The 26025-nt window shown below is 43.6% G+C and overlaps 1 protein-coding gene across 4 annotated transcripts in view; it reads right to left on the reverse strand.

Annotated features, from left to right (window-relative positions):
• The window catches only part of GRM8 (glutamate metabotropic receptor 8), a 575500-nt gene that overhangs the window by 424788 nt on the left and 124687 nt on the right, over positions 1-26025 (reverse strand). For all 4 annotated transcript variants that reach the window (XM_081877887.1, XM_081877886.1, XM_081877884.1 and 1 more), the window contains exon 3: positions 5658-5874. In XM_081877887.1, coding sequence (XP_081734013.1) covers positions 5658-5874 — 217 coding nt within the window. The remainder of the gene's footprint in view (positions 1-5657; positions 5875-26025) is intronic.

Genomic DNA, 26025 nt, shown 5'->3' on the forward strand with positions numbered 1-26025 from the left:
CGTGTTGAGCATGAGATCTGGACTGGCTTGTCGTAACTGCAGAATAACCCCTTTCCCAAACCACTCTAAACTTTCCAAACCACAGAACAATTACACACACACACCCCCACTCAACCCCTTCCCACTGACAGATGATCTGGCTCCTCCGTATTATGAGCAGAGAGTAAGAGAGAGTTCAGAAGGTGCTAAATGTTTCCCCTTAATAATAAGCCAGAGCGTTCTGCCTTGTCGTTTTTTATTCTCTCCCTTAACCGCCTGTCAAAAGAGGCAGCTACTTCCCATCAAGACTCATGTTGATGCTTCACTGGCCACAAGCAGGGATAAAACCTGTCCTCCAGCATTCCACACATCCCATTAAGGGGACGGATTGGATTTTGTAATAAGAATGTTGCAATAACCGAACCAAGCAAAAAAAGCCAGCACCCTAGAGAGACTTTGTTTAATCATTCTCCGCTGCCAGACTTTGAGAAATGAAAGGCCAGCCGCTGCTCTTTTCCCTGCTTGCGGCTCAGGCTCCCTGGCTGTCACTTCTCTGGGACACATGATGCTCAAACGAGGCACAAAAATATATATGAGAAAGATTAGGGAGAAGGAAGCCTCAATTTACCAACAAACATTTTGATAAACCGAGGAAAGGGAGGAAATGCTGGAAAAGGAACAGCTCTGGCAATCCGAGTGAGAGCTTGGTAAAAATGCCATTCGTCTTCAGGGATGTCTTGATCAAGGCAACTGTTCCTTGTTCCCATCATGTCAATGGAAGAGAGATGGTCCTGATGGTGCAGCTCGCTGGATGCTGCATGCTGGATCTTCCTCCTTTGGCAAGAGCCATTGTGTGTGTTCCTGTGTGTGTATGTGTGTAATTTCCCCCCCATTAGTTACTTTTGTTACTCAATAAAAAATATTTTTAAAAAGTTGCTTTTGCTACTCAACCATTACATTCAACGAAACTACTGTATTGACTTCCCAGCTCACCCATAATCGATGTTTATAACTCAAATTACATACAATTGTGTTTCATGGTTCCGTCTTATCTAATTTCATCCTCTCTAACAAGTCTCTTGATATACTCTGCTGTTTTCTTACACTTCAAACCGCGCTGTGGTTTTTGCTTATGGGAAATAACTTTTTATATGGGCTACAAAGGGTTTCCAGTCTTCTTTAAAAGGTTCTGAATTTGTATCTTTTGTCAGTGCCATCCATTTCGCCATCTCTGCATATTGCAAGATTTTCACCAACAATTCTTCCTTTGAGGGTGTTCTCGCCTCCTTCCATTTCTGAGCATAGAGAATCCTTGCCGTTGTAGTCACATATATAAATACTGTTGAGGTTTTCTTTGGGATTTCGCTGTCTAGCAACCCTAGGAAGAAGTATTCTGGCCTCTTGGGAAAAGTCACTTACGGTACTTTCCCCCCTTAATTTCATTAATGACAAGGGCTGTTGCTGATGCCTAACCTGCTGCCCATTTTTATCCCCTGCCCACTGGCCTGGCCCTCCAAGAAACACCAGAAAGCTCAGTCTAGTTGAGGGGTGAGGAGCCTTTCTCACACCGAGGGCCACATTCCCATCTGAACAACCTTCTGAGGGCCACATGCCAGAGATGGGTGGGGCCAGAGGCAAAAGCAGGTGGAGCAACCAATTTATATATAAAAAATATTTGTACAGTAGTGTGTAGTTTCTACACCCACTCTTCCCAACTGTCTATCCAGAGAAGCAAGAACCATTATCAGAGTTCAAGGAGACATACCAGACAGGCAAAAATGCCTAGGATGTGAAGAAATGCGCACTACGTGGGGCTACCTTTGAAGGTGACTCGGAAACTACAACTAATCCAGAATGTGGCAGCTAGACTGGTGGCTAGGAGCGGCCACCGGGACAACATAACACCAATCCCAAAGGATCTACACGGGCTCCCAGTATGTTTCCAAGCACAATTCAAAGTGTTGGTGGTGACCTTTAAAGCCCTAAACGGCCTCGGCCCAGTATACCTGAAGGAACATCTGCACTCCCATCATTCAGCCCGGACACTAAGGTCCAGCGCCGAGGGCCTTCTGTCAGTTCCCTCCCTGTGAGAAGTGAGGTTACAGGGAACCAGACAGAGGGCCTTCTCAGTAGTGGTGCCCACCCTGTGGAACACATTTCCAGTAGGTGTCAAGCAGATAAACAACTATTTGCCTTTTAGAGGACACCTGATGTCAGCCCTGTTTAGGGAAGTTTTTAGTGGCTGATATTGTACTGTGTTTTTAATATTTTGTTGGGAGCTGTCCAGAGTGGCTGGGGCAACCCAATCAGAAAGAATTATTATTATTATTATTATTATTATTATTATTATTATTATTATTATTAGGGTCAAGTGAAGAATGTGTCCTGAGGAGTGGAAATGCGGCCTAGGGAGAGGCCTAACACTCCACACCCCTGTTTTATTACATCTTCACATTTGGGCATTTTTAGAATCAGTACTTTCTCACTTCCATTTGCCACCACTATCCCAGGAAATATTAATATTCAGCTCAGATGTATACTACATGTGATCTTTGCAGATGCCTAATATAAACCTGTGACATATTATTTTGGTACTGTGTTGACCTTTTCATTATGCTGCATTTCAACCGACAGTCCGTTCCTTTTTCTCTTCCGCATAGTTAAGGAAGTGACAAGGAGAAAGGACAGTGAAATGCATTTGCAAAATGTTTAAAGGCTCAGATTATCATAACCTAAAGCAATACAGAATTTATTCATCTTTTACTAAGAGCTGGGTTTTTTTGTTTAAGTCACCAGACCAGTCCTTCAAACAGTTCCCATTCTGTTCATCAGCAAGCTATTAAATACCTGGAAGATCCAAAAATCTTTCCAAAAATTGCATAGTGTTAAAGAAGGTGTGAGGAACCTGTTTTAGCCAGAGCTCTGCCTTCCTTAGTGGGCAACTATCTGGAGACTGTTTGCCAGTATTGGGAAGAGGGCAAGGAGCAAAAGAGGTGACTTTTGCCCTTGTACTGTAAGCTGCATTCCAGCCTTGCAAAAGTCAGGTGTTTGTTCCTACATGCAGATAAATGCCTTTCCTTCCTATCCTCCACCCAGGAATCATCAAAGGACACATTGCAACCAGGCAAAAGCATGCACGGATGTTATTGGCCCAGAGATGGAAAGAAGTTAAAATCCCGACCAGAGAAGAATGGCAGATCAAGTTGATGGATTATGCCAAAATGACCAAAATGACCAGAAGAATCAGAAATCAGGAAGACCAAAATTTTAATAAGGAATGGGGAAAATTTATAACTTATCTTAAAGACCATTGTAAACAGTCAAAATCATTAGTAGGATAGGAATATCACTTGTAGTTTAATGGTGACTTTTGGACACAATGGAGAGGTAAAAGTTTTGGATTATCATAAAAGATGCAGGAGAAAATGATTGACCATAGGACCTACAAAGGAGAGGAAGGGAAGTCCAGGAGATTCTTTGGAATCTTGTTTTTATGTTGTAAGTTGGATAATGTGACTGTAGAATTTTGATTTGAAAAACCAAATAGATAAATTTTAAATAAATATATAAGCAAGTGAGAAAGGCGAAGGTAGAGTAAAGCCAGGGATGGGTGTAGCTTGATAGAGAAGGTGCTGCCTGGACAAAAACAAGAGAGTCCAGAGAGAGCCAAAGTTGCTTTTAAAAAGCACACTTTTCCAATAAATATCCCAAGGAGCGTCTGCATTAGCTGATAATACGCTAAGAATTGTGATGAGAAAACTGTGTTCTTATATCTGTGTATGAAGAGGAATACAAGTGACTGGGCAATCGAGATCTCTGAGACACAGCTTTTTCAGCTGCCGAACTGCATTTCAGCTGACCTCGTCTCCTGTTTTCTTTGGTCATGGCAACTTCAGTGATTCAGAGGCACCAACTACCCAATATTGCAGGGTGGTCGCAATGTCTGAGCTGTGTGGGTACAACCATGGGATCAGTGGATTGGCTCCACCAGTGCACTCGCATGGCCCCAAGTTTGTTGCCCACACACACACACACACACCAGAAACGCCACTAGAGGGCAGCTCTGCACTCCTTCTACAAAACAACCAGCTGCTCCACCTTTGTTGGACCACCTTTGTTGGTTCAAATGCCCACTCACCCATAAAGGTGACTAAGTAACCTTGGCCTCTGGGCTCTATCAAACTGGTCCACCTCACAAGGGATCTCCAATACGTCACACTGAAGTAACTGGGGAAAGGGCAGCTTGCCCAAGACTTCCCCCACCCAATCAGGGGTGGCCCATCCCATATTGGTATCTGAGGCAAAACAGGAAGATGCCACCCTTCTCCACAAACACACACACTGCCTAAGCCTTGCTTACTTGGGTTGCACAATAGCAGCTTCCAGCGAGATTTTGCAAAACCATGCCAGAAGGAGTGATGGAAGCACTGCCCCATAGGATTCCACCACCCGAAGCAGGATGCTTCACTCCACCTCATCGGCCCTAGGTACTGTGGGTGGAAAAGTAGCAAGTATGTTGAGTGATTCTCTGTAGTGAGAGTTTCACTGAGAATAGGTTGCAAGAGTGACACTGAGCAAATTAAACTTTATGGCTGCATATTTCAGGATGCCGCAACCACCACACCCACCATTCACTGTTCTCTTTCATCATTTAATGGAGGCTTTAAAAATCCATTGTTCTTCAAGAAGACCCAATTTCCCAGACAAAAAGGAACAACTCTAATGAGCACAAGATAAAGATCAAAGAAATGGTGGAAGGGGGGGGGCACCTCATGCTAATGACTTAAGAACTAGGGTATGTTAGGAGTTTGTCACGTAAGGGGGAAATGGATGGACAAGATTAAGAACTTCATAAAATGCAGTGGAACAGGTATACCAATTGTAGAACTTAAACACCTAAAATTATTGATTATCACACAATGCATATTTTTCTTCCTCTCCTCGATGTGTTGTATTGCCCAAAGAGTGTTTGAGGTACCGTTTGCCAATGTAAAAGCACTGAAAGGCAGGTTCACTGTGTGTGCAGAATGTGAGGCCTGCAAGTTCACAATTGACCTGTGGAATCCAGAAGACAACATAGTGTAGTCACCACGTCATGAGGGAGCCATATATCCTTGAGAACACTACATTCTTATACCCACTGTCTAGTATAAAAATACTTAATGACCCTGTCTTATTGCACACTGAAGCAATAGGAGGTACATACACAGTCTACGTCAGGGCTGGGGAACCTGTGATCCTTCAGGTTTTGTTGGACTACAGGTCCCATCATCCTTGACCACTGCCTGGGTTGATGAGAATTGGAGTTCAAAAGAGAAATCGGAGACGCAACAGCATCCTCATCTCTTGATAACCATCAAAGATTTAACTACCACTGCTACCTTCCAAACCAGGCCTAGGAATTAGCTTGCCTTTTGTGACTGCCACTTTTAATTTACATGGGTTCCTGGTCAAAACATTTCCTTCCTAACTGGGCGCAAAAATGTCACACTGAGAGACAAATGAGAAACAAAACCAGCCACCACATGCACAACTTCCTTCAAAAGGTATCTGCAGGGGCTAATTTTTCCATGCAGGTCTAAGCCGGCAGAACCAAGCTCAACAGTTTACCAACTTGCCAGCTCTAAACACAGTTGTTGCTTTTTAAAAAACAAAACAAAAAACTTATGTCCACTTACCAGTTTCCCTCGAGATCTGTGTGAATGCTTCGACGCCACTCTCTCCATAGTTCCCCTCTGAAGCCAGTGTCGAAACATAGTTCCATCCAAGTGCTGTCACAATATCAACCATGGCTTGGGCTTGATAAGAGTCGGGTGGGACCACCCGGGAGAAAAAATCATACCTGGTGTTATCACTTAACTCTGGTGCTGTAGATGCATAGCTGATTTGAGGTATCTGCAGAGGGAGGAACAGAACAAAGGTAGTTTTTACATCTCTGAAACGTAAATTACAAGCCAAGTGTGATCTCCAATGTAAGTCATCCACAAAGGAAGCACCTTGATTTCAACAGGTCTACTCAGGGTATCCCCTTCATGGATCACTGCCTTGTCATGGCGAAGGGGATTGAATAACTCCAAGAAACTATTAGCTATGTCATCCAGGGCCACCCAAGACGGACAGGTCATTAGCCGAGAGTTTGGACTAAATGTGATCCACCTGGAGAAGGAACTGGCAACCCACTCCTGTATTTTGCCATGAAAACTCCATGGACAAAATAGGAGAAGTTTTGAGAAGAAAGTGAGAGTTTCCAATGCATGCTCTGGTTCATGGGGTCACGGAGAGTCAAACACGACTAAGACGACTAAACAACAAACAACTCAGGGTATAAGGTAAAGGTAAAAGACCCCTGGGTGGTTAAGTCCAGTCAGACTTCATTATGGGGTGTGGCACCCAGCTCCTGCCAACCTAGCAGTTCGAAAGCATACCAATGTAAGTAGATAAATAGGTACCACTGCAGCAGGAAGGTAAATGGTGTTTCTATGCACTTTGGCACTCATCACAGTGTCCTGTTGTGCCAGAAGCAGTTTAGTCATGCTGGCCACATGACCCAGAAAGCTATCTGTGGACTCCGGGTCTAACTAACATTGAACATCTGCTTTAACTAAAGTTAGCAATCAAAACTAAGCTGGAAATTATCAGTAAACCTTTTGAGGCACAAATACCAATAATAAACCTGTGATTTTATGGATACACATCAACAGACATGCAAACGTTTATACCCGATACGAAGTATCTCTTTATAATATACAAGAATAAAATAAATATTTTAAAAATCTAATCTAAAAAGAAACGGGAGCAAAGAGAAGGGAGATGGAAAAAAGAAACAGAAGAAAGAAAAAGAAAATTTGAAAGAGGGGGAGGATAAAAAGACTTCTGATTCCCTGTCTGTCAGCTAAATATAGTAACTTGTTCAAAGTATTCACTTAAATTGACAACCAACTATTTTCTAAAAGCCAATATTATTTCAATCTTCAAATCCAGATATTACAAGTTAATTTTCTTTTTCATAGAAAGTGTTTCAGATATTCAATAACTGAGGTTTATTCATTTCAGTGGGGCCTACTCTGAGTAGGACTTAGTTAGGAAGGCTGCTTTATACCAAGTAAGATCTGTTGGCCCATTTAGCTCAGTTTTGTCCGCACTGACTGCCTTGCCAGGATTTCAGACTCGGTTCTCTCTCAGTCCTACCAGGAGATGCAAGAGAACTGAACCTGGGGTGTTGTGCATGAAAAACAGATGAATACAACCCAAAGTACACATGTTTCTAAAGACAAAAAAAGTGTTCCAAAGCTTGATTATTCCAAAGAGGAACCAGTTTTTAATTTGTATGCAGGGTCCTCAAAAACATGGATATTATTTCACTCCTCCATGTTTTTTTCTTTTAAAAAAAAAACCAAAACAGCTGGAAAACCCTGCATTCCTCAAAACTTAATATGATTCCTATATTGTTTCCAAAGGGAATGAATAAGTACATTTCAAGAAGGGTTCTTTGGGGTTTTTTTGTCAATAATGTGTGCTGTCGGCAATGCTACTAAATAAAAATTACAACTTAAAAATTATGACTTTCGCTCGGAGCTGTAAATTTTATGAGTTTATCTTGACAGTAACAGTCCTATAAACCCCTGTAAAATATTCCAGTGCATTAATCATAAAGCTAAGTCAATCAAGGGACCCGTGAAAGTATAACTGAGCACTGTCCAAACTGAGCCACGTGCATAAATGAAATATATCAAACCTATACATGGTTCTTGATTTCTGGACCCCATAGTGCAGAACAAGGCTGGGGCACGTCTGACCTGACGGTTGAATTACAAAGCCCTTCTCACACACCCCTTCAAACCACGTCCACCTGCCCGACCCCAATATCACATGGGAAGTCAGGCGTGATGCCGGTAAAAGTTGTGAGCACCATCACTTTGAGGTTTGTATGTATTTAAACTACTTTCAAAAGGCAAAGCCCAGTCACCTGATGTGATAATGACATCAGATGATTGGCAGGTGGTAAGCCTCATACAAATGTAAAAGTTGACATTCATGAGGGGAGGAGGTTGAGATCTGGCCCCACCCTAGTATGGAACCTGAAAAGCCAGGCACAAGAAACCAGAGGCTAACATGCTACTAAACCCAAAAAGTTTGTCATATTTTCCACGCATTCACGTTTGTTCACTACCAAGGGAAGGCAATAAAGTTTCTCCCGTTGGCTAGAAATGAAACACCCGTTCCAAACCGTCCAGGTGCGCAATTGCCCTAACATCTCCATAAGGCCTACTTAACTGTGTCACAACAAGGGAAAATAATAGGAGTAGAAATAGACTTTCGTAAGTCTGGTAGTCCCACACCTGCCATTGACATTGTGTGACCTTAATCAAATCTTTCCTTTAGTGACTCATTTGTTTTCAATGCCCTTCTAAGGTCTAGTTTACTGTGTCAGCTGTTGTTGGGAGATGATTGTGAAGGGCGTCAGGAGTCTACATTTTTTAAAAAAATAGGATGCTCTCAAAGACCCGTACTACCCACATGAAAAGCATGGGGTTGGAATCCATCATTAAGGAGAAGTCATTTTAGGCTATCTCCTTAAGCCACAAATAAAGATTCCTTCAGTTCAAACACTGGATTATTACTTTATAGATACCAGCACCGAAACCTTGACATTTTTAGTCTTCCGAATGTGACATTTTTCCAAAGGAAGCAAAATTGTCCCCTAAACGCTAATTTCTGTCACGCTGGTTTCTCAGCATGTCACCCTGCAGTTCCTCAGGGGATGCTGCTAGCTGGAACGCTAGCCTGGTGACAATGGTCACAGCATCCATAGAAGCTTATCCCTGGAGTTTTCATAATGGTTCCCTTGTTACAGAGGATGAGGCTCGGATGAATGGTTCCCTTTTCATTCAAGACTCAGACTTGACTAGGAACAACAGGTCCACGCAGATCCCCGCAAATAGGCCTGAATCAGGTGCCTCCTAGGGCCAATAATGTCCTACGCATATTCATTAACCCACATGCCAAATGTTTTAAAACTGTCATCAAACGTCCTTGCCCTTGTAAGAAGCTGTTGCAGGTGAAGGCCTGTGAGCAACGTCATTGGTGGGGTGTTTCTAGGACTAAGGTGAAACCGTGAAGTCCCCTTGTTATTTTTGCCACTAGATGCTGCATGCTGTTTAAGTATTCCTAGCAAACTACAGTTCCCAAGATACTTTGGAGGGAAGCCATATTTGTTAAAGTGGTCATAGAGATCATAGAATTGTAGAGTTAGGGTCTGAGGACCATCTAGTCCATGGGTAGGCAAACTAAGGCCCAATCGCCTTCTCAATCTGGCCCACGGATGGTCCAGGAATCAGCATGTTTTTACATGAGTAGAATGTGTCCTTTTATTTAAAATGCATCTCTGGGTTATTTGTGGGACATAGGAATTCGTTCATTCCCCCCCCCAAAAAAAAAATATAGTCTGGCCCCTGACAAGGTCTGAGGGACAGTGGACTGGCCCCCTGCTGAAAAAGTTTGCTGATTCTAGTCCAACCCCCTGCAATGCAGGAATATGCAGCTGTCCCATACCATGATTGAACCTTCAACCTTGGCGTTATCAGCACCATGCTCTAACCAACTGAGCTATCTAGGCCAATATATGAGTGCTTTTAATGTATGGCGTGAATGTGGCCTTGTATTCCTTATGATAGTGAAACTGAAACCAAAACATAGACAGAAAATAAGAGTGGCTCGGAAACAGAATGGATTAAATAATAATAATGCATGGATACAGATTCAAAGTGAATCTTGGGGCTGTGTCCCCCCCAAGTATACTGTAACACAGGCATTAAATGCACCTAGAGGTGAGAAGATAGCATGATAGACGTTCCCCTATGTGCATTTGGCATAAAGTCTATAAAACCCTAGGTAAAGGGACCCCTGACCATTAGGTCCAGTTGTGGCCGACTCTGGGGTTGCGGCACTCATCTCGCTTTATTGGCCGAGGGAGCCGGCGTACAGCTTCCAGGTCATGTGGCCAGCATGACTAAGCTGCTTCTGGCAAACCAGAGCAGCGCACGGAAATGCTGTTTACCTTCCCGCAAGAGCGGTACCTATTTATCTCTTGCACTTTGACGTGCTTTCGAACTCCTAGGTTGGCAGTAGCAGGGACCGAGCAACGGGAGCTCACCCCGTCGCGAGGATTCGAACCACCAACCTTCTGATCGGCAAGTCCTAGGCTCTGTGGATTAACCCACAGCGCCACCCTCTTTCCATGCAATTGGGACCCTGCCTATTCAAAAGTTCTCTGAACAGTCATGGACAGAACCTACATGTGCAAGCTACTTGCATGGAACTTTTCCAACTTCACACCAAACATAATATCAGCCACAAGCACAACCTATTTGTTCAGAAGAACATCTGAATAGTGTCCATCTTCTTATAAAATATAAACCTATCCAGTGTGAAATTTGATAGCAATCAGCTATCAGGGGAAGGGAGGGGAAAATAACCAAAGGAAAACAATACAACATCGTGCGCATGGTAAGATCAAAAGAGTTACTCTCCCTATTTTGCTACAGTTTTCTTCATTATTTTAGCAATTAATTGGATTGGAGTCTCTCAAGGAAACGCTTGGAGTGAAGGGCCTGAGGGAATGACAAAATAGCAATTTCTCCAGTTTTCAAAAAAGGGAGGGAGGGGGAGAGGGGAGAGAGAGAGAGACTTCTAGAGAAATGGGAAATAAGTACAGAGGGAGATCTTGCATCTGAAATTATGCTATGACAGTGCTGCTCAACTCAGATCTCTTGTAGGCAGCGCTTTTTTCCAGCTGGAACTCACCGGAACTCACTTCTGGCACCTCTCAGGTGCCATTCTAAGAAGAAAAAGAAGAGTTTGGATTTGATATCCCGCTTTATCACTACCCAAAGGAGTCTCAAAGCGGCTAACGTTCTCCTTTCCCTTCCTCCCCCACAACAAACACTCTGTGAGGTGAGTAGGGCTGAGAGACTTCAGAGAGGTGTGACTAGCCCAAGGTCACCCAGCTAGTCTAGAATGTGGAGGAGTGGAGATGCGAACCCGGTTCCGCAGATTACAAGTCTACCACTCTTAACCACTACACCACACTGGCTCTCAGAGAGAGAATGAGAGAGGCATTAATGGTGATGTCTGGCACCTATTTTTCTAGAAAAATAGCACTGCTTGTTGGATGGGTATACTCTTCCTCAGAGCACTAAATGAGTGCACCCAGAACAAGCAGCAGTGGGCAAGTGTTGAGGGTCATAGAATGACATTTCTTATTTCTGCAGCTGTGATCTCCTGGGTGACATGGTCACCGTTAGGCAGTTGAATGTGCCTGTTTCCTCCATCTGTTTTCCTCCCAACCTCTCTGCATGGCCCCGGATGTTGGCAACCTATGATACACCACCGGTTGCAGGGGCAAGCCTAAAATCACCCTTGAGCACTTAGTGATTATAGAGACAATGCTCATACTTGGCAATGCTGGTAAAAAGTAAATAAACAAACCCCGACCGCTGGTCTTTCTCTATCAATATCAGTGCCTCCTCACCCAGAATGAGAGGAACAATAGAATCCTCAAGGCTTTCACACTCAGAGAGCTGCATCATCCAGTGTCGCATCATCCAAAATGAGAGGCACACCACAATCCTCAAGGCTTTCACACTCAGGGAGCAGGAAAAGCATATTGCTTGTTTCACTGACTGGCTAAAGGGGGACCGCTCTTGCATGCAGCTACCTCTAAAAGAAGTGAAACTGATCTCTTGGCACTATCAGCAAAGACTCTCCTCCCTGGAAGAGAGGGGAGTGGTTGTGGGTGGGAGCCCGAGCTGCCTCCCCCACCTGGCTGGCGCCCACGCCCATTGGCAGGCACCCACCTGGCCTCATTCTCCTCTCCGCGTCTCGTTGCAAGTCACCCACCCTCCACTCCCTTCAAGCTCAGGGTCTTAGTTCCTTGGCCTTGCTATGGACCTTAGGTTGGTCGCCCTGGTTGTCCAGGGGGCCTGGTAGGAATTTTTCCATTTGGCATTAGGCTTTTTGGTTTTTTCGCCTACCTCGTAGCAATCGTCACAACTTTCGTGGTATTGGTGGGTAGGTTAGGCATTGGAATAATGTGTTGTGGTGTGTCGAAGAGCTAGGTGTGGCCATCGCCTATGCCTTCAATTTTTGGGTATTCCTTTAAAGGAATCCGGCGGTCGTGTACTCTGTCCGATGCCTGCTTGGCGGGAGGCCATGGCACGACCCTTGGTGACATCAGGGGAGAGCCTATAGTTGGATTACCATCAACAGGCTCCACCTACTGGTGAATAAACCCCCTTGTTTTAGACATCCAGTGCCTAAGCCAATACCTTATCACTGCTGTAATCAATAAAGTTGTGGCCTTTTCTTGCCCATTAACCTTATATCACGTGTCCTTGTGTATTCATTCCACATTGCGGGGGTCGGGTCCTCGAACCACAACACCTGCACCAGTTTCCCACCAAGGAGGGAGCCAAACAGCCACCAATTTATTGGGAATCTTTAGTAGATGCTAGTGTTTCCTCCGCTACAGTCTGTAATCATCTATGTATTACAGTCTCCATTTGGATGACATTCCCTCCTGTAACATGGGACAATAAATTAGGAGAGGTTTTTTAAGGGAGACAATTAATGCTCTATCCCAGTCTCTTTGCATCCTTATCAGTTGACACAAATACAGAGGAATCCAAAAGCAAAGCTTTCATAAGATTATAAGATTTTCACAGTGCTCAACCAGATTCTTATGGGATGTCTGAAGACCTGAGCGCAACAGCAGAAGATAGATTATTACCAGTGGATGACATAGAAAACCGTTACCTAACATTGCTAACAGGGAGTTGGACTGACTGGTTTATACTTTCACTTTGGGTGGGAATGTCCAACAATGTGGGTGTCCTGGAATATGGTTGCCAATTATGGCCAAGAATTGCCCTGCATTAGACTGTCTGTAGTCTAACTATAATAGGGACGCGGGTGGCGCTGTGGTCTAAACCACTGAGCCTCTTGGGCTTGCCGATCAGAAGGTTGGTGGTTCAAATCCCTGCGACAGGGTGAACTCCTGTTGCTTGGTCCCAGCTCCTATCAACCTAGCAGCTCAAAAGCATGCCAAAAAATGTAAGTAGATAAATAGGTACCACTCCGGCATGAAGGTAAACGGTGTTTCCATGCGCTGCTCTGGTTTTGGTGTTCCGTTGTGCCAGAAGCAGCTTAGTCATGCTGGCCACATGACCTGGAAAAACTGTCTGTGGAGTGGACAAACGCCTCCTCCCTTGGCCTGAAAGTGAGATGAGCACCGCAACCCAGAGTCCTCTGCAACTGAGCTTAACTGTCAGGGGTCCTTTACCACCACCACCACCACCTCCTCCTCCTCCTCCTCCTCCTCCTCCTCCTCCTTCTTCTCCTCCTTCTGCAAACCATAAATGCTATGCTTCCTTGTCATATTATACCTATTGACCCTGGATTCCTGTATAAAGACCTTCCTAAGCAATTGTATGCAGCAGCAAAGTCATGTGTGGCATGGGACTGGGAGTTACTCTGAAGTAGCAGTAGTTGGTTGATATAAAATTAGGGAGAATATGATAACTTTCAGATGACCTGTTCATCCTGATTTCTTCTCTTTTCTTTTTGCACAAATTGCAGGGAGGTTAAGACGGCATTGGCTATTTATTGAGAATTCGCTCTGATTTGTTTGCAGAAAGGTTAGTTGCATCAACAGCTGTCAACCCACAGTTTCCAGTGTCACATTCCTTATCACCAACAGCATATTTTAAGGAAACGGGTTTATTGTACAAGAGTTCCAAATCAACTTCAATTGCACAACCTGAATTTGCCGGCAGGTGAATCCCACCCGAAAGTAGTGACAGTATGGAAGCCCTCCATGATTAGGTACAAACCTATTTAGCAAATCCAGCAAGCAAAGAATCATAGAATTTCAGAGCTGGAAGGGGCCTCAAGGCTATCTAGGAATCACAGCTAAATAATCCTTGACAGAAGGGCACCCAACATCTATTTAAAAACCTGACAACAGAATTTCCTGTTTGTTTGTTTGTTTGTTTGTTTGTTTGTTTGTTTGTTTGTTTGTAATAAGTAGTTATAGTGCACATTTTCTGTTTATCTCCTGTGTGGAAGCCATTCTGATCCCATTGCAAACAAACACATAGATGCACATTTTGCTTTTCTACCTGTGATTCAGCTACATAACTTGCATATTCAGAGCCTATCAGCAGTGAATTTGCTTTCCCCCTTTTTCTCTTAATTGGTGACCTTGCTGTATTGTTATACAGTGTTTGTCCTTTTTCTTGCTGGGATTTTTAACTTTATTTCAAGATAAAAATTCAGTGTGCAGATGGTGAACAAAACAAAATGAATGGACATAAACCAGAAGGAAGCACATCAGCCACAGGCTGCTAGAGAAAAAGTTAGCCACCATACTACCCCCAAAAAATACATGCATATTTTAAAAAAACCACAACAAAAAACCCTCATGGTAGAGTCAGTCAGAATCTAGCCTTGTTCTGCAGTAGTCTATTCTGCAGTCGTCATCCCCCCATAACAAATTAAGCCAATAGTATTAGCAAAGAACATCGCCACCCTAAGGAATGAGAGAGCGCATCTTCCTAGATGGGACAAAGCTGCAAGCACATTTCACGACAGGCTGTCCTATACATAATCAATGTTCTTATTTATTACAGGCTCAAAAGTAATCAGCTGGATTAAACAGATGATGCAGTCTTCTTCCAGTGACAGACAATTAAACATTTGCACCATGTTTTGTCCATTCCCCCTTGTTTGATGTTATTCCGATAGACAAAGGGATTACATGAACACGTCGCCCATGATTCCTTTGGCGTTTAATGTGAAAATGAGAGGAGAATGAGGTGGTTTTGGAATGGACAAGCAAAGGACCTCAACTGAGTAACATTGAGTAAGAAACTGTGAAAGAAATTATGACTTTTATAAGAATTCCTGAAAATATTTGGTTGGTAAAAGGAGAAAAAATAAACCTGTTATGGTTTACAAGCTCTGTTACATAAGGATAAGGAATTTACGCATTCAATTTATATGGCTTTTATATTAGAAAAAAAAACACACTAAGTGCATTTTTATGTTTATGGAATATAATGCTTCCTAAGTAGAGTAACTGCAACAATCTAGTAAATTCAGTAATGTGTATTTTATTTTACTTTACTTTTTAAAAACTCACTAAATTCTGGCTACATACCCAATATAGATCTTCAGCTACTGAGGTATAAATTGGCACAGGATTTATTTATTTTTACTGTCATTTTAAAGTTCTTTTTGGTTTTTTTACTGTCATTTTAAAGTTCTGACAACCAAGTTTCACCATGACAGTGCTTTTATAAAGTGTGTTTCTCTTATTAAAGCCTTGCTCAGTATTCCTGATTTTAGGGAAGTTTCCAAGTATTTTCAACTGAACATGCCTAGAAACTCTCTGAAGACCTCTGTATTAAAGACATGAATGTCAAAAGAGGAGCCCAACACACCTGGGAATGTCCAGGGCAAGACTTCTGTGCACACCTGTACGGTACCCCAATCCACATCTTTTTTAAGCCCTCTGGTGTTTAAGTCATAATCTGAACAGGTCTTACACATCTTCATTCTTAAAGGTGGCATCAAGGGATGTTGGAAAATATGGAAAAGCATGTTCTCCTTCATGGAGAACATGTGTTGCCGTGGGGTCTAACAGGACACCCCCTCTTGGTTACTTGCTGGAACTGTTTGGATGGCCATGACTGTGATTGGGCCAATATGGGTTGTTGGGGAGATTTTGATGTTACCATTTAGAGGGTCAGCCCGAAGGTTATATATTCTTGGCACACAGCTTTTTTCAGTCTCTTTTGCTGCGCGCATTGGATCACCCGCCCACCCTCCCTAATTTAGGGCTGTTGCGCTTGGCCTTGCTATGCCTGTCATAGGGTAGTCTGCTTTGGGGGCAGGGGCCCGGTAGGAATTTTGTCCATTTGGCAGATTGGCTGGTGCCATTTGGTTTTTGCCTACTGTGTAGCAAATCGTCACAACTTGTAAAGTTGCAGTTAGGCATTGGTTAAAGTTTGGTTGGTGGAGGAGTAAGGGTTGGCTGTGCCTGCTCCTCCAATGCTGCTGCTGCAAGGGAATTCTGTTAAAGGAATCCAGGGGTTTGCCATGCTTTTGTCCGTATCCCCGGCAAGGGGCTAGGGCTGTGCAAGCCCCTGGGAGCGTGTGGGGAGGGGTGACGGTATGGTGCCCAGCCCCATTCTCTCCCCAGTATTGTTTTCCCTTACTGGCTTTCGCTGGAATCCGGAAGTCAGTTCTGTCCCGGGACGGGGACAGATAGTCGTAACCAATGCCTAAGCAAGCACTCACATTATGTATTTTAATAAAGTTGTGGCCAAAATTATGCCAAAAACCTTAAACAAAAATTCTGTTTGAATTGTGATTGTTTTAGGGGGTGGCTTGGGGACCTCCACACGCAATTGCCAATGTTCGCTTATTTGCCCCATGTCCAGAACGGAAATCAATCCAGTGACTGTGACTAGTAATTGCTGTTGCTGTCAGTCTAGAAATGCTGCTCAATTGATCCCCTCCCAACCTTCACTCATGTTTCATTGTGCTTCCTTTGCACTGAAATGAATGGGTTGGGATGATGCAATGATAATAATAATAATAATAATAATAAATTTTATTTATATCCCGCCCTCCCCAGCCGAAGCCGGGCTCAGGGCGGCTAACAACAATAAAACAGTACAAAAGTACAGCACAAACAACACTCTAAAATCATTCATTATAAAATTAATTTATAATTTTGATAATTGATAATTTAATTTATGTACTTAATTGTCCAAATGATGCAATTTTGCTGCAGCACACCGTGAGATGAATAATGAAGTTTTTGGAGGAATATGAACTGTAGCAGAAAAGAAAAAGTACTGCATGTGAGGAATACAGAGAGTAAACAGTAAACAAACCCTAGTGACAGAAATATTGACATAGGGCTAAAATTGGAAAGACACCTTTAAAACGTTCCCAATGTTTAGCCATTCTACCATTGTTTCTCTTTTTGTCTTTCTTACTCCTCTCCCTCTTCCATCTTCTTTGGCCCAATTAATAGCTGTGAAATACCATCGACCTTATTTTAGTCAAGCGCAAGCCGAAACAGGTGGAGGCAATGGGTGTGTGTGTGTGTGTGAGGAACTCTGCCTGAAGATTTATAGTACAATAGGCCTATGATAGAATTTTTATACTCAATTTTCTTTCTTGTCAGAGTCTTGTAGTAATTTACAGCAGATTTTGTTGGGAAAGTTCCTTGGTATTTTTCCGCTCCCGTGGTGTGGGGTAACACTTTAAAAGCCCTTAAAGAGTTGGGCTTGCATGATTTGAAACATGTTTAATAACTCCCGGGGGGAGCAGGGCAATCTTGGCACCATATTAAAGGAAAGTCAAAGCAATAACTCCCTGACACCAGAAAAGGCTTTTTAAAATAATAACATAAAACAAAACAAAACACTGAGCTTGCAGTTACCAGTGTTTCAAAGGGTGAGCAGAAGTTTAGGCGGGCATTAGCATTCACAAAACAGAGCACTGGGGAGAAGTTCTGGTGGTATAAATATCTGAGACAACCGAAGAAAACAAGAACGGGGAGTTCTCTAGAATGGGGAAAGAGCTTTGTGTCACTTCAGAACTGTGGCACGAGGCAACTTCTCACATTGCCTGACCAGGCGGTGACAGCCCCAGCCCCCAGGGATCATAAGGAAGGAATAAAGACTCTGACAATGTTATATGGAATTAAAATTAGGCCACAACTTTATTAAACTTCCAAATGTAGGAAGACATTGGCTTAGGCCTTGGATGTGTATCCCTCCCAGCCCCCCAACCGGGGGACCTGGGGCACATCAGGTGTTATGTACTGAGTTGAATAGGATCCAAAAGGCAGCAGTCTGATTGGTCCTAGAACAATAGGGTCCAGAATGCAGCAGTCTGATTGGTCCCAGAACAATAGGGTCCAGAATGCAGCAGTCTGATTGGTCCATGGGAGCCACCCAATCCAGCTCCAGGTGGAAGTGAATCCGCAGCCTGATTGGCCTACAGGTGAATCCCGGAATTAGCCAATCACGTGGGGCCCATTGTGTAAATAATGTATATAAAGCAGACATTCTTGGAGAACTTCCAATCCTACTCACCACTATGAGCTGACTAAAGAGCATGAAATCCACTCTCTATTTCATCAGGGTAAATGGGATAAATGCTCTGCGAGACGTAAGTGTAGCAGACAGCCCAGACCATATCCCCACATGCAGGGTAGTTCACTGACAGCCTTTCAGTGTATGGCCAGTGACACCCATTATATAACCCCTTTTAAGAGGGGACCCTGGAATTGCTGCGGGAGGGGGGGGTGAGTCACCACTTCACACACACACCCCATTATAGGGAAGAAAAGACTAAAGGATTCCACCCAAAGCCATAAACTGCCAAAGTTGTGATGAATTACTACGGGGAAGACAAAACCTGCCAATGCAGGAAAATTTCTTCCTGGTCCTTCAACAGCAACCAATCAAAGACCGCAGAAGCGCCCGCTAAACAGGAAGAAAAAGTTAACCAGCAAACAAGAAAACATTAAACTAAGGGAGGGGAGGGTGGGTGAATCTCCGGAGCCGACTGCCTGGATACTGTCGGCTCCACCCCCTATATATAAATGGGACTGGCCCCACCTCCCAGCAGTGTAACTTGACTTCTGAGGCTGGGCGTGAACCTCTAAATAATAACACAGAGAGGCAGGCCAGTCCCTGTTTGCCAGCAAGTTCCCTGGGAACTGTAGCACCATTCGCGATCCTGCAAAGGGCACCCACAATGTAAAGTGTCAGTGCTCATTCCCCACTGTCAGGTTGTTGTTTTTCAGGGGTTACTTAAGGGTACGCAGTACTGACACCTCTTTTTGTTGTCGCTAAAAAGTGTGGCACTTACTGCAACAACTTCATGGTGAGTACCAACACCTATATTTCCAGAAAAAAAGCATTGCCCACCATGCATTTCATCACGGCAAGGATGGGCATGTGATTGTAAAAACTGGCCTCAGTCTTTGACCTCTCTGCTACCACCATCCCTGCTTTCCACATACTGGGTGCAATGTACAATGTACAGCTTTATTGGGGCCATTCGAAGCCCCTACACAATTAGTATTGCATAAAAGAGCACAAGGACGAGGCAAGCTTTCCTCTGCTGTATTTCTATGCTCTGAGTGGGGAGTGGCTTGCCCCACAGCCTTTGAAATCCTGCTGCAATGCCTTCCCACCCCAAATATTTGACGCACTTCATCACTTGATTTCTTCTTTTGAGGAGAGGCGGTACATAACATGGTGTGGACAAAGCACTACAATGAAAGGGGAGCTTGTAGGCAGCGGTGGAGCGTATGCCTACTCTGCCCAGGGTGGGCACGCTCCCAAGGGGGGTGTGGCGCGGAGGGTGCCCTCCCAAGCGAAGGATAGCAGCTTGGGTGCCAGGAGCAGAGCGGAGCTCCCCCCCCCCTTACACCGACGGCTCTGGGTAGGCTTGGGAGTTGCTAGCGAGCAGCACACCAAATGTCACCCCCCCTCAGTGAGGGCACCCAGGGCGGTCCGCCCCCCTTCCTACGCCCCTGCTTGTAGGTTGTGCCTCTATGCCTTTAAAATGTATCTGTAGATGTTCAACAGGTGAAGCCTCTCTCATCACTGCATGTCCATATGTTGACTGTATGCTTGTCACGAAGGATTTGAAAGAACACAAGTCCTTCCCAGAGAAACAGTGTGAACCCCTGCTAGGAAAAAAGTAAGTAACCTTTGTCTAGATTCTTGGTATACAGCATTATTATTTCAAAATGCCACATTGTAGGAGAGTCTCTTTGATGCTGAGTTTCTCCATTGATTCCTGCGCAGGCTTACCCTGCAAATGGCTGGAAGTTCCAGCAGAGGTCCATTAAGGCTGCAGAATTTCATTCATGTGGTCCGGTTGACTAATTGAAGGCTGTTCAGTGATTCATATACAGTCGTACCTTGGTTCTCGAACTGTTATGTACTGAGCTGAATCCTAGAACAATAGGATCCAGAATGCAGCAGTTTGATTGGTCCGCAGTTGCCACCTGATTAGCCTACAGAAGCAGCCCGGAATTAGCCAATCACACGGGGCACATTGTGTAAATAATGTATATATAGCAGACGTTTTGGGGAAAGTTTCATTCATTGCTGCTATGAGCTGAATAAACAGCATGAAATTCACACTTGACTCCGAGTATATTTCATGAACGGAGTCTGTTCAACTTCCAAAAACATTCACAAACCAAGGTACAGCTTCCGATTGGCGGCAGGAGCTTCCTTCACTCAATCGGAAGCCGCAGAAGCCCTGTCAGACATTTGGCTTCCAATAAAAGTTTGCAAACCAGAACACTCACTTCTGGGTTTGCAGCGTTCAGGAGCCAAAATGTACAAGTCTCAATGCGTTCGAAAACCAAGATACAACTGTACCTGGTGTGGTACAGCTACAATTGGCAGCTTTACACATTTGCTCTGGACTCTTTTTCTTTATTTATTTTTTTAATAATATTTATTAAAGTTTCCAGAATAAAAAAGGAAAGATAGAAAGAAAAGAAAAATAAAGTTTACACTTAATTTCATTGACATCTTTCCAGGACTCCCCCCCTCCCCCTCTTGTATTCCATTTCCATTAAATTAATTCCACAAGTTCTTACCCCAAATTTTAAAGCCTTATTATAATTATAAATAACCCATTTATTCAAAATTAATTTATCTTATTTAACCATTTCTCCTTGTATTTTTTATACTTCCCTAAGATCGACCCCAGTTCCCTTCCACGAATTCCCCTATTTTCATAAAACAGGAAAGAAAAAGAAAAAGAAAAAAGAAAAAATATGTAATTTTACAGCCTTTGGGTTCCAAATCTCCCCCCCCCCCTTCCCCGGTTCCAATCCCCAAAGTTCATCCATCTATCTACTGCCAGCCTGAAGAACCCACGTCCATGTCTCAGTTCCACTTTGCCGTCTTTTGATAGCTTTTAATTTCAGAAAGTCCAATCTCGGAGAAACTCTCAGAAAAAATCATTCTTCTTCCATCCAGACCTCTATGTTTAAGAGTATAACTCAAATTCTGTTTCTTGATCCTTTTAAAGTCTGGATGTCCCAAATGTTCCACTTCGAGTTTAGTCCAGCTCTTATTCCTTTGGTTTCTTTTTCCTGTTCTGCTGCAAAAACCTTCTAATTCAGAAACTTCTTGTTCTCCACAGAGGCTTTATTTATTCAGGAACATAAACTTACGTCAAGTCCCTTCCTTTCTTCAATAGATAAATCCATTGTCTCCTTTAGTGTAGAGACCTCTGTAGACAAAATAATGCTTCGTTTTTGCAGCTTTCCCAAGAGATAACAAATCCTGCTCAATTTCATAGTATTTTTCTACTTGCTGCCACTGTTGCAATGTCCCGACCTCCCTCTAGAGGGAATATGGTAACTTAATTTCTTTCCAGATCAGACCCAAAAGTCAAATAACTTGTTGCCTTTATTTCCACTAATTTATGTCCAAATTGTAACAAATCTAACCAGCAAAGCCATCGGAACAAAGTTCTCTTTTATTTTCCTGCTTTGACAGCTACTTTGACAGCTGTCAAAGTTTCTGTGTCTCTTCACCAGTCTCTCATAACGGATCGTTCCCGGTTCCCGGGGGGTTGCATCTTAGTTCCCACAAACCAATCTTCTCTTCCAGCACAATTATTGTAATTTCCCTTCGTGAAGTTTTTTTTTTTTCAAATAAGCAAGCTCATCTCTCGATCTTAGTTGTCAAATCCTTGCGTTAAGAAATCTACAACAGGGGGGGCGGACTTCCTTTTTGCACCTCCCCCGCTCGCTCCAAATTCAAAAATCAAATTTTCCTTTTAAGTCCGATAAATTTACTCACGGGTTGTTCTTTTTAATCCAAATCCAAAATTTCCAAAGAAGAAGTCGTTGCTCTCCGCCGAATGGCATGCGGCTTCGCTAGGCAGGGGAAGCAGTGGACTCATAGCACCACACACACACCCCGTCACCCGCTCCGCAGCCTTTAAAAAGGTTCCTTCGCGGGTCGGGGGGCGCAAACGGTGCCCGCCGAGTCACCAAGTCCATGGGCATCACCGCCCATGGTTTTTGAGGGTCCCCGCGTCGCCGACGCGGCAGGACCCAACCCCTACCCAGCAGGCTCCCTCCGGAGCTCGGAGGGAGACCGCCATTCGGCGATGGCGCCGACCCGGAAGTCTGGACTCTTTTTCTTTAGTTCCTCTGCTGCATGGGGTTCCCAACAGGAGTATACAAATCCTGGGATGCCAGATCTGCTTTTACCAGCATCCTTCTTTCAGAGAACAAGTGTGGAGCAGTCTTATAAGGCCCAACTCCTAAGCTCAGAAATCGGTCCTACAGAGTAGCCCTGAGGATGTAGCTTTGAGAAGGAAGTTGTTCCAGCACTATTTCATTTTCAATCTAGGTTTTTGCATTCAATCTAGGCATAAAGAGACTGTTGAAATATCCTGCATGCTTCTCAGCAATGTTTTCTCTGCCCAAAGCTATAACAGACCAGATACGAATTGCTAATAAGTCATTCCATATTGACGCTCGCCATCTTTGGAGACCAGTGCTATCTCCTCATTCATGCAAGTAATCCCATGGTACCTTTTGTCATCTGATAGTCCAAAAAGGAAAATTGCTTTTTTTGTCAGAAGAAGCAGGAAACCAGCCAGTTTGGTTTTAATGTTTCAGGTCATGAATTTCCACTAGCAGGCCTTGGGGTAGAAATACAGGCTCTTTCTTGTGTTGCTGAAATGTTGCCTTATTACATATTTATCACCAATTATTCAGAGCCTTAGTCTTCTGGGATATTTATCACCTCCTCTTGTACAACAGCAAGTTCTTTGTAAAGATGAGAGCTTCGCTGGAATTAAATGGATCCTAAAGCCCTGAAATGGAAGACTTCCATGGGGCAAAGTGCAGGTCACCAGTCCCAGCTGTTTCTTAGATCTCTAAAATGCCATCTTTGTCTGCCTTCACCATATAGAGTTCAATAAGTGAAGTGATATTTTAGTGCATGTAACATAAATGGACAAAGATCAAAGCAGGCTTCTGATACTGTCATTTTAGTGTTGTGGTTCTAAGCATTAAAAGCCTGTGCTGTATTAATACTTTGCTTTAAAAAAAAAAAAAAGATTTCAAATTAAATTTTTGGCACTGCAACTATTTGTACCGGTGGCACTAAGACTACCAGATTCAATACACTTATAATTAATAGTATATTTCTATCAAGAATGTATAACATGATCTATATGTTCTCTCACTAAAGTGAGAGAACACCCACTTTTGAATAGTAATATTGCTGAGATTTAGAATGGAAAGGGAGACGTAGGATTTGACCAATGCCCTTGCATGACCACATTGCTTGCAAATAATGAACTCTTGACAATACAAGACAAAATCCCTCTGTATTTTGGCTAGACTCATAAATAAGCTGTGGCCAATCCACAGCTGGTTCTGTTGCTTCCTTCCTCCCAATACAGTGGTACCTCGGGTTACAGACGCTTCAGGTTACAGACTCTGCTAACCCAGATATAGTACCTCAGGTTAAGAACTTTGCTTCAGGATGAGAACAGAAATGGTGCTCCGGCAGCGCGGCGGCAGCAGGAGGCCCCATTAGCTATAGTGGTACCTCAGGTTAAGAATGGACCTCCAGAATGAATTAAGTTCTTAACCCAAGGTACCACTGTATTTAACTTCCATGAGCACCATGATGGATGGGCCAGGTTTTTCTAAACCTTTTCTGGGAATTCGCTGGTAAAAGTTCAAGGAGGACTATTTTTAAATGGGCCTTAAAGACCTGGGTGTTCCATGGCTACTTTTAATTGATGCCAATATTCACTTATTTTTATTTTACAGTTATGGTGTTAGAGTTATGTCTTTATTGTGATCTATAATGTTATTTTAATGCTTTTACTTGTGTTAGTAGCATTTGATAGACAGATATATAAAATATTACTACGCGGAGACCTGTTAAAAACAAACTAAAGCACTAAAATGATTGCTAACACAAATTTCTCATAGAAAGTGAGTTAAAATGCAATGGGTTGTATCTACTTGCAAAAACTTGGCTCCCTCTGGAATGACAGAGGGAAGCTAACAAGTAATTGGGGTTGGGAAAAAGAATTGTAGGTTTCAGAAGTTTTACTCAGAGTAGACCCATTGCAATTGTTGTTGTTGTTTAGTCATTTAGTCGTGTCCGACTCTTTGTGACTCCATGGACCAGAGCACGCCAGGCATCCTGTCTTCCACTGCCTCCCGCAGTTTGGTCAGACACATGTTGGCAGCTTCAAGAAAACTGTCCAACACTTTTGTCCTCTGTCGTCCCCTTCTCCTTGTGCCCTCCATCTTTCCCAACATCAGGGTCTTTTCCAGAGAGTCTTCTCTTCTCATGAGGTGGCCAAAGTATTGGAGCCTCAGCTTCACGATCTGTCCTTCTAGTGAGCACTCAGGGCTGATTTCCTTAAGAATGGAGAGGTTTGCTCTTCGTGCAGTCCATGGGACTCTCAAGAGTCTCCTCCAGCACCATAATTCAAAAGCATCAATTGCAATTAGTGGGGCTAAATTAGTTCTGCCCATTAATTTAAATGGGTCTATTCTAAGTAGAAAGTACTTGGTGCATATATTTATTATTGTTGTTGTTATTGTTGTTGTTGTTGTTGTTCTTGTTGTTATTATTATTATTAAAGATTTTCTTGATTTGAAAAAGTACATGCCTTGTCTCTCTTTTCAAATTGTACAGCCTTCTCTACAGATCAGTTATATTTGTTATGAGACATTAGTGCTGAGTACAGTATAAGGTCAGGAAGACGACGGGGGAGAGGAGGGGTGGTGGTGAAATTTATATTTATTGCCGTGTAGGTGTGGGATTTCGTATCAGCGTCAACTAGACAGGTTCTCTTTCCATTCGCTTGATACGTTTCCTTGGTAGTGAGAGAGGTTGGGGGCCCAAGGTATGGTCGGTTGTCTGTGGGTGGCTGCAATGGAGTTGTTTGCCTCTGTGAGGGGGGATGGGCTTGTTGGGTCACGTAAGCCAGATTCATCTGTATGCTGGTGGCAGGTTCTTGTTGTCTTATTGGGCTGTATATGTGATAAAGGGGAGCCATACTGGGGTGAAGGCATCCTCTTCTATTTGTCCCCATGCCAGTTTCAGTTTATTGCAGGCTTCCTTCAACCTCGGCCCTCCAGATGTTTTTGGCCTACAATTCCCATGATCCCTAGCTAGCAGGACCCGTGGTCAGGGATTATGGGAATTGTAGTCTCAAAACATCTGGAGGGCCGAGGTTGAGGAAGCCTGATTTATTGGTTCACTTGGTGCAGATATAAAATAAAGAATAGGACCAAAAGAAAAAGGACTTAAACTGACAAAATCTCTTTACCAAATCTTTGTGACCATAAAAAAGAAATCTAGCAATTGCTCCTGTTAATGTTTTGTACATTACCCAACAAGCAAGCCAAATGTCACTCTGCAATTTCTGACCAGCCTCAGCACCTTATTTGTGGGATCCAGCACTGGACCCCAACACAACATATCCTTAGCCCAACATATCCTGCCAGGACCCACCAATGATGCTTTCTCTGGGCACCCCATTCATCCCTGTCCCCCAGTTCACTGTTATGACGACCCCCAGGTGGATGAATCTAGTTTCCGCACCTTCATTTTGGATATGAGTGTAGGAGTTCCACAGAGCTGGTGCTTTGAAGTAGATTGCAGCAAATTTAATTCCGGCCCAAAAATAGAGACAACATTTATCACCACATTCGAACTTCCGGGTTGGCGCCTCCAGCAATGGCTTAATTCATCTGATCGGGAGGAATTTGCTTCGTGGAAATTAGGGTCTGGCCGCCACGGCGAAGGTGGGGACCCACCAAAAATCACAGGCGGGAGAAGCCTGTGAACGTAGGATTTGGCTGGCACCTTTTGCGCCTCCCCTACTCGCGGGGAAACCCGGTTTCGGGGATCCGGAGCGACGTGGGGTGAG

The sequence above is a fragment of the Podarcis erhardii genome (assembly GCF_964252035.2).
Source record: "Podarcis erhardii genome assembly, chromosome: 10".
NCBI classification, from domain to species: domain Eukaryota; kingdom Metazoa; phylum Chordata; class Lepidosauria; order Squamata; family Lacertidae; genus Podarcis; species Podarcis erhardii.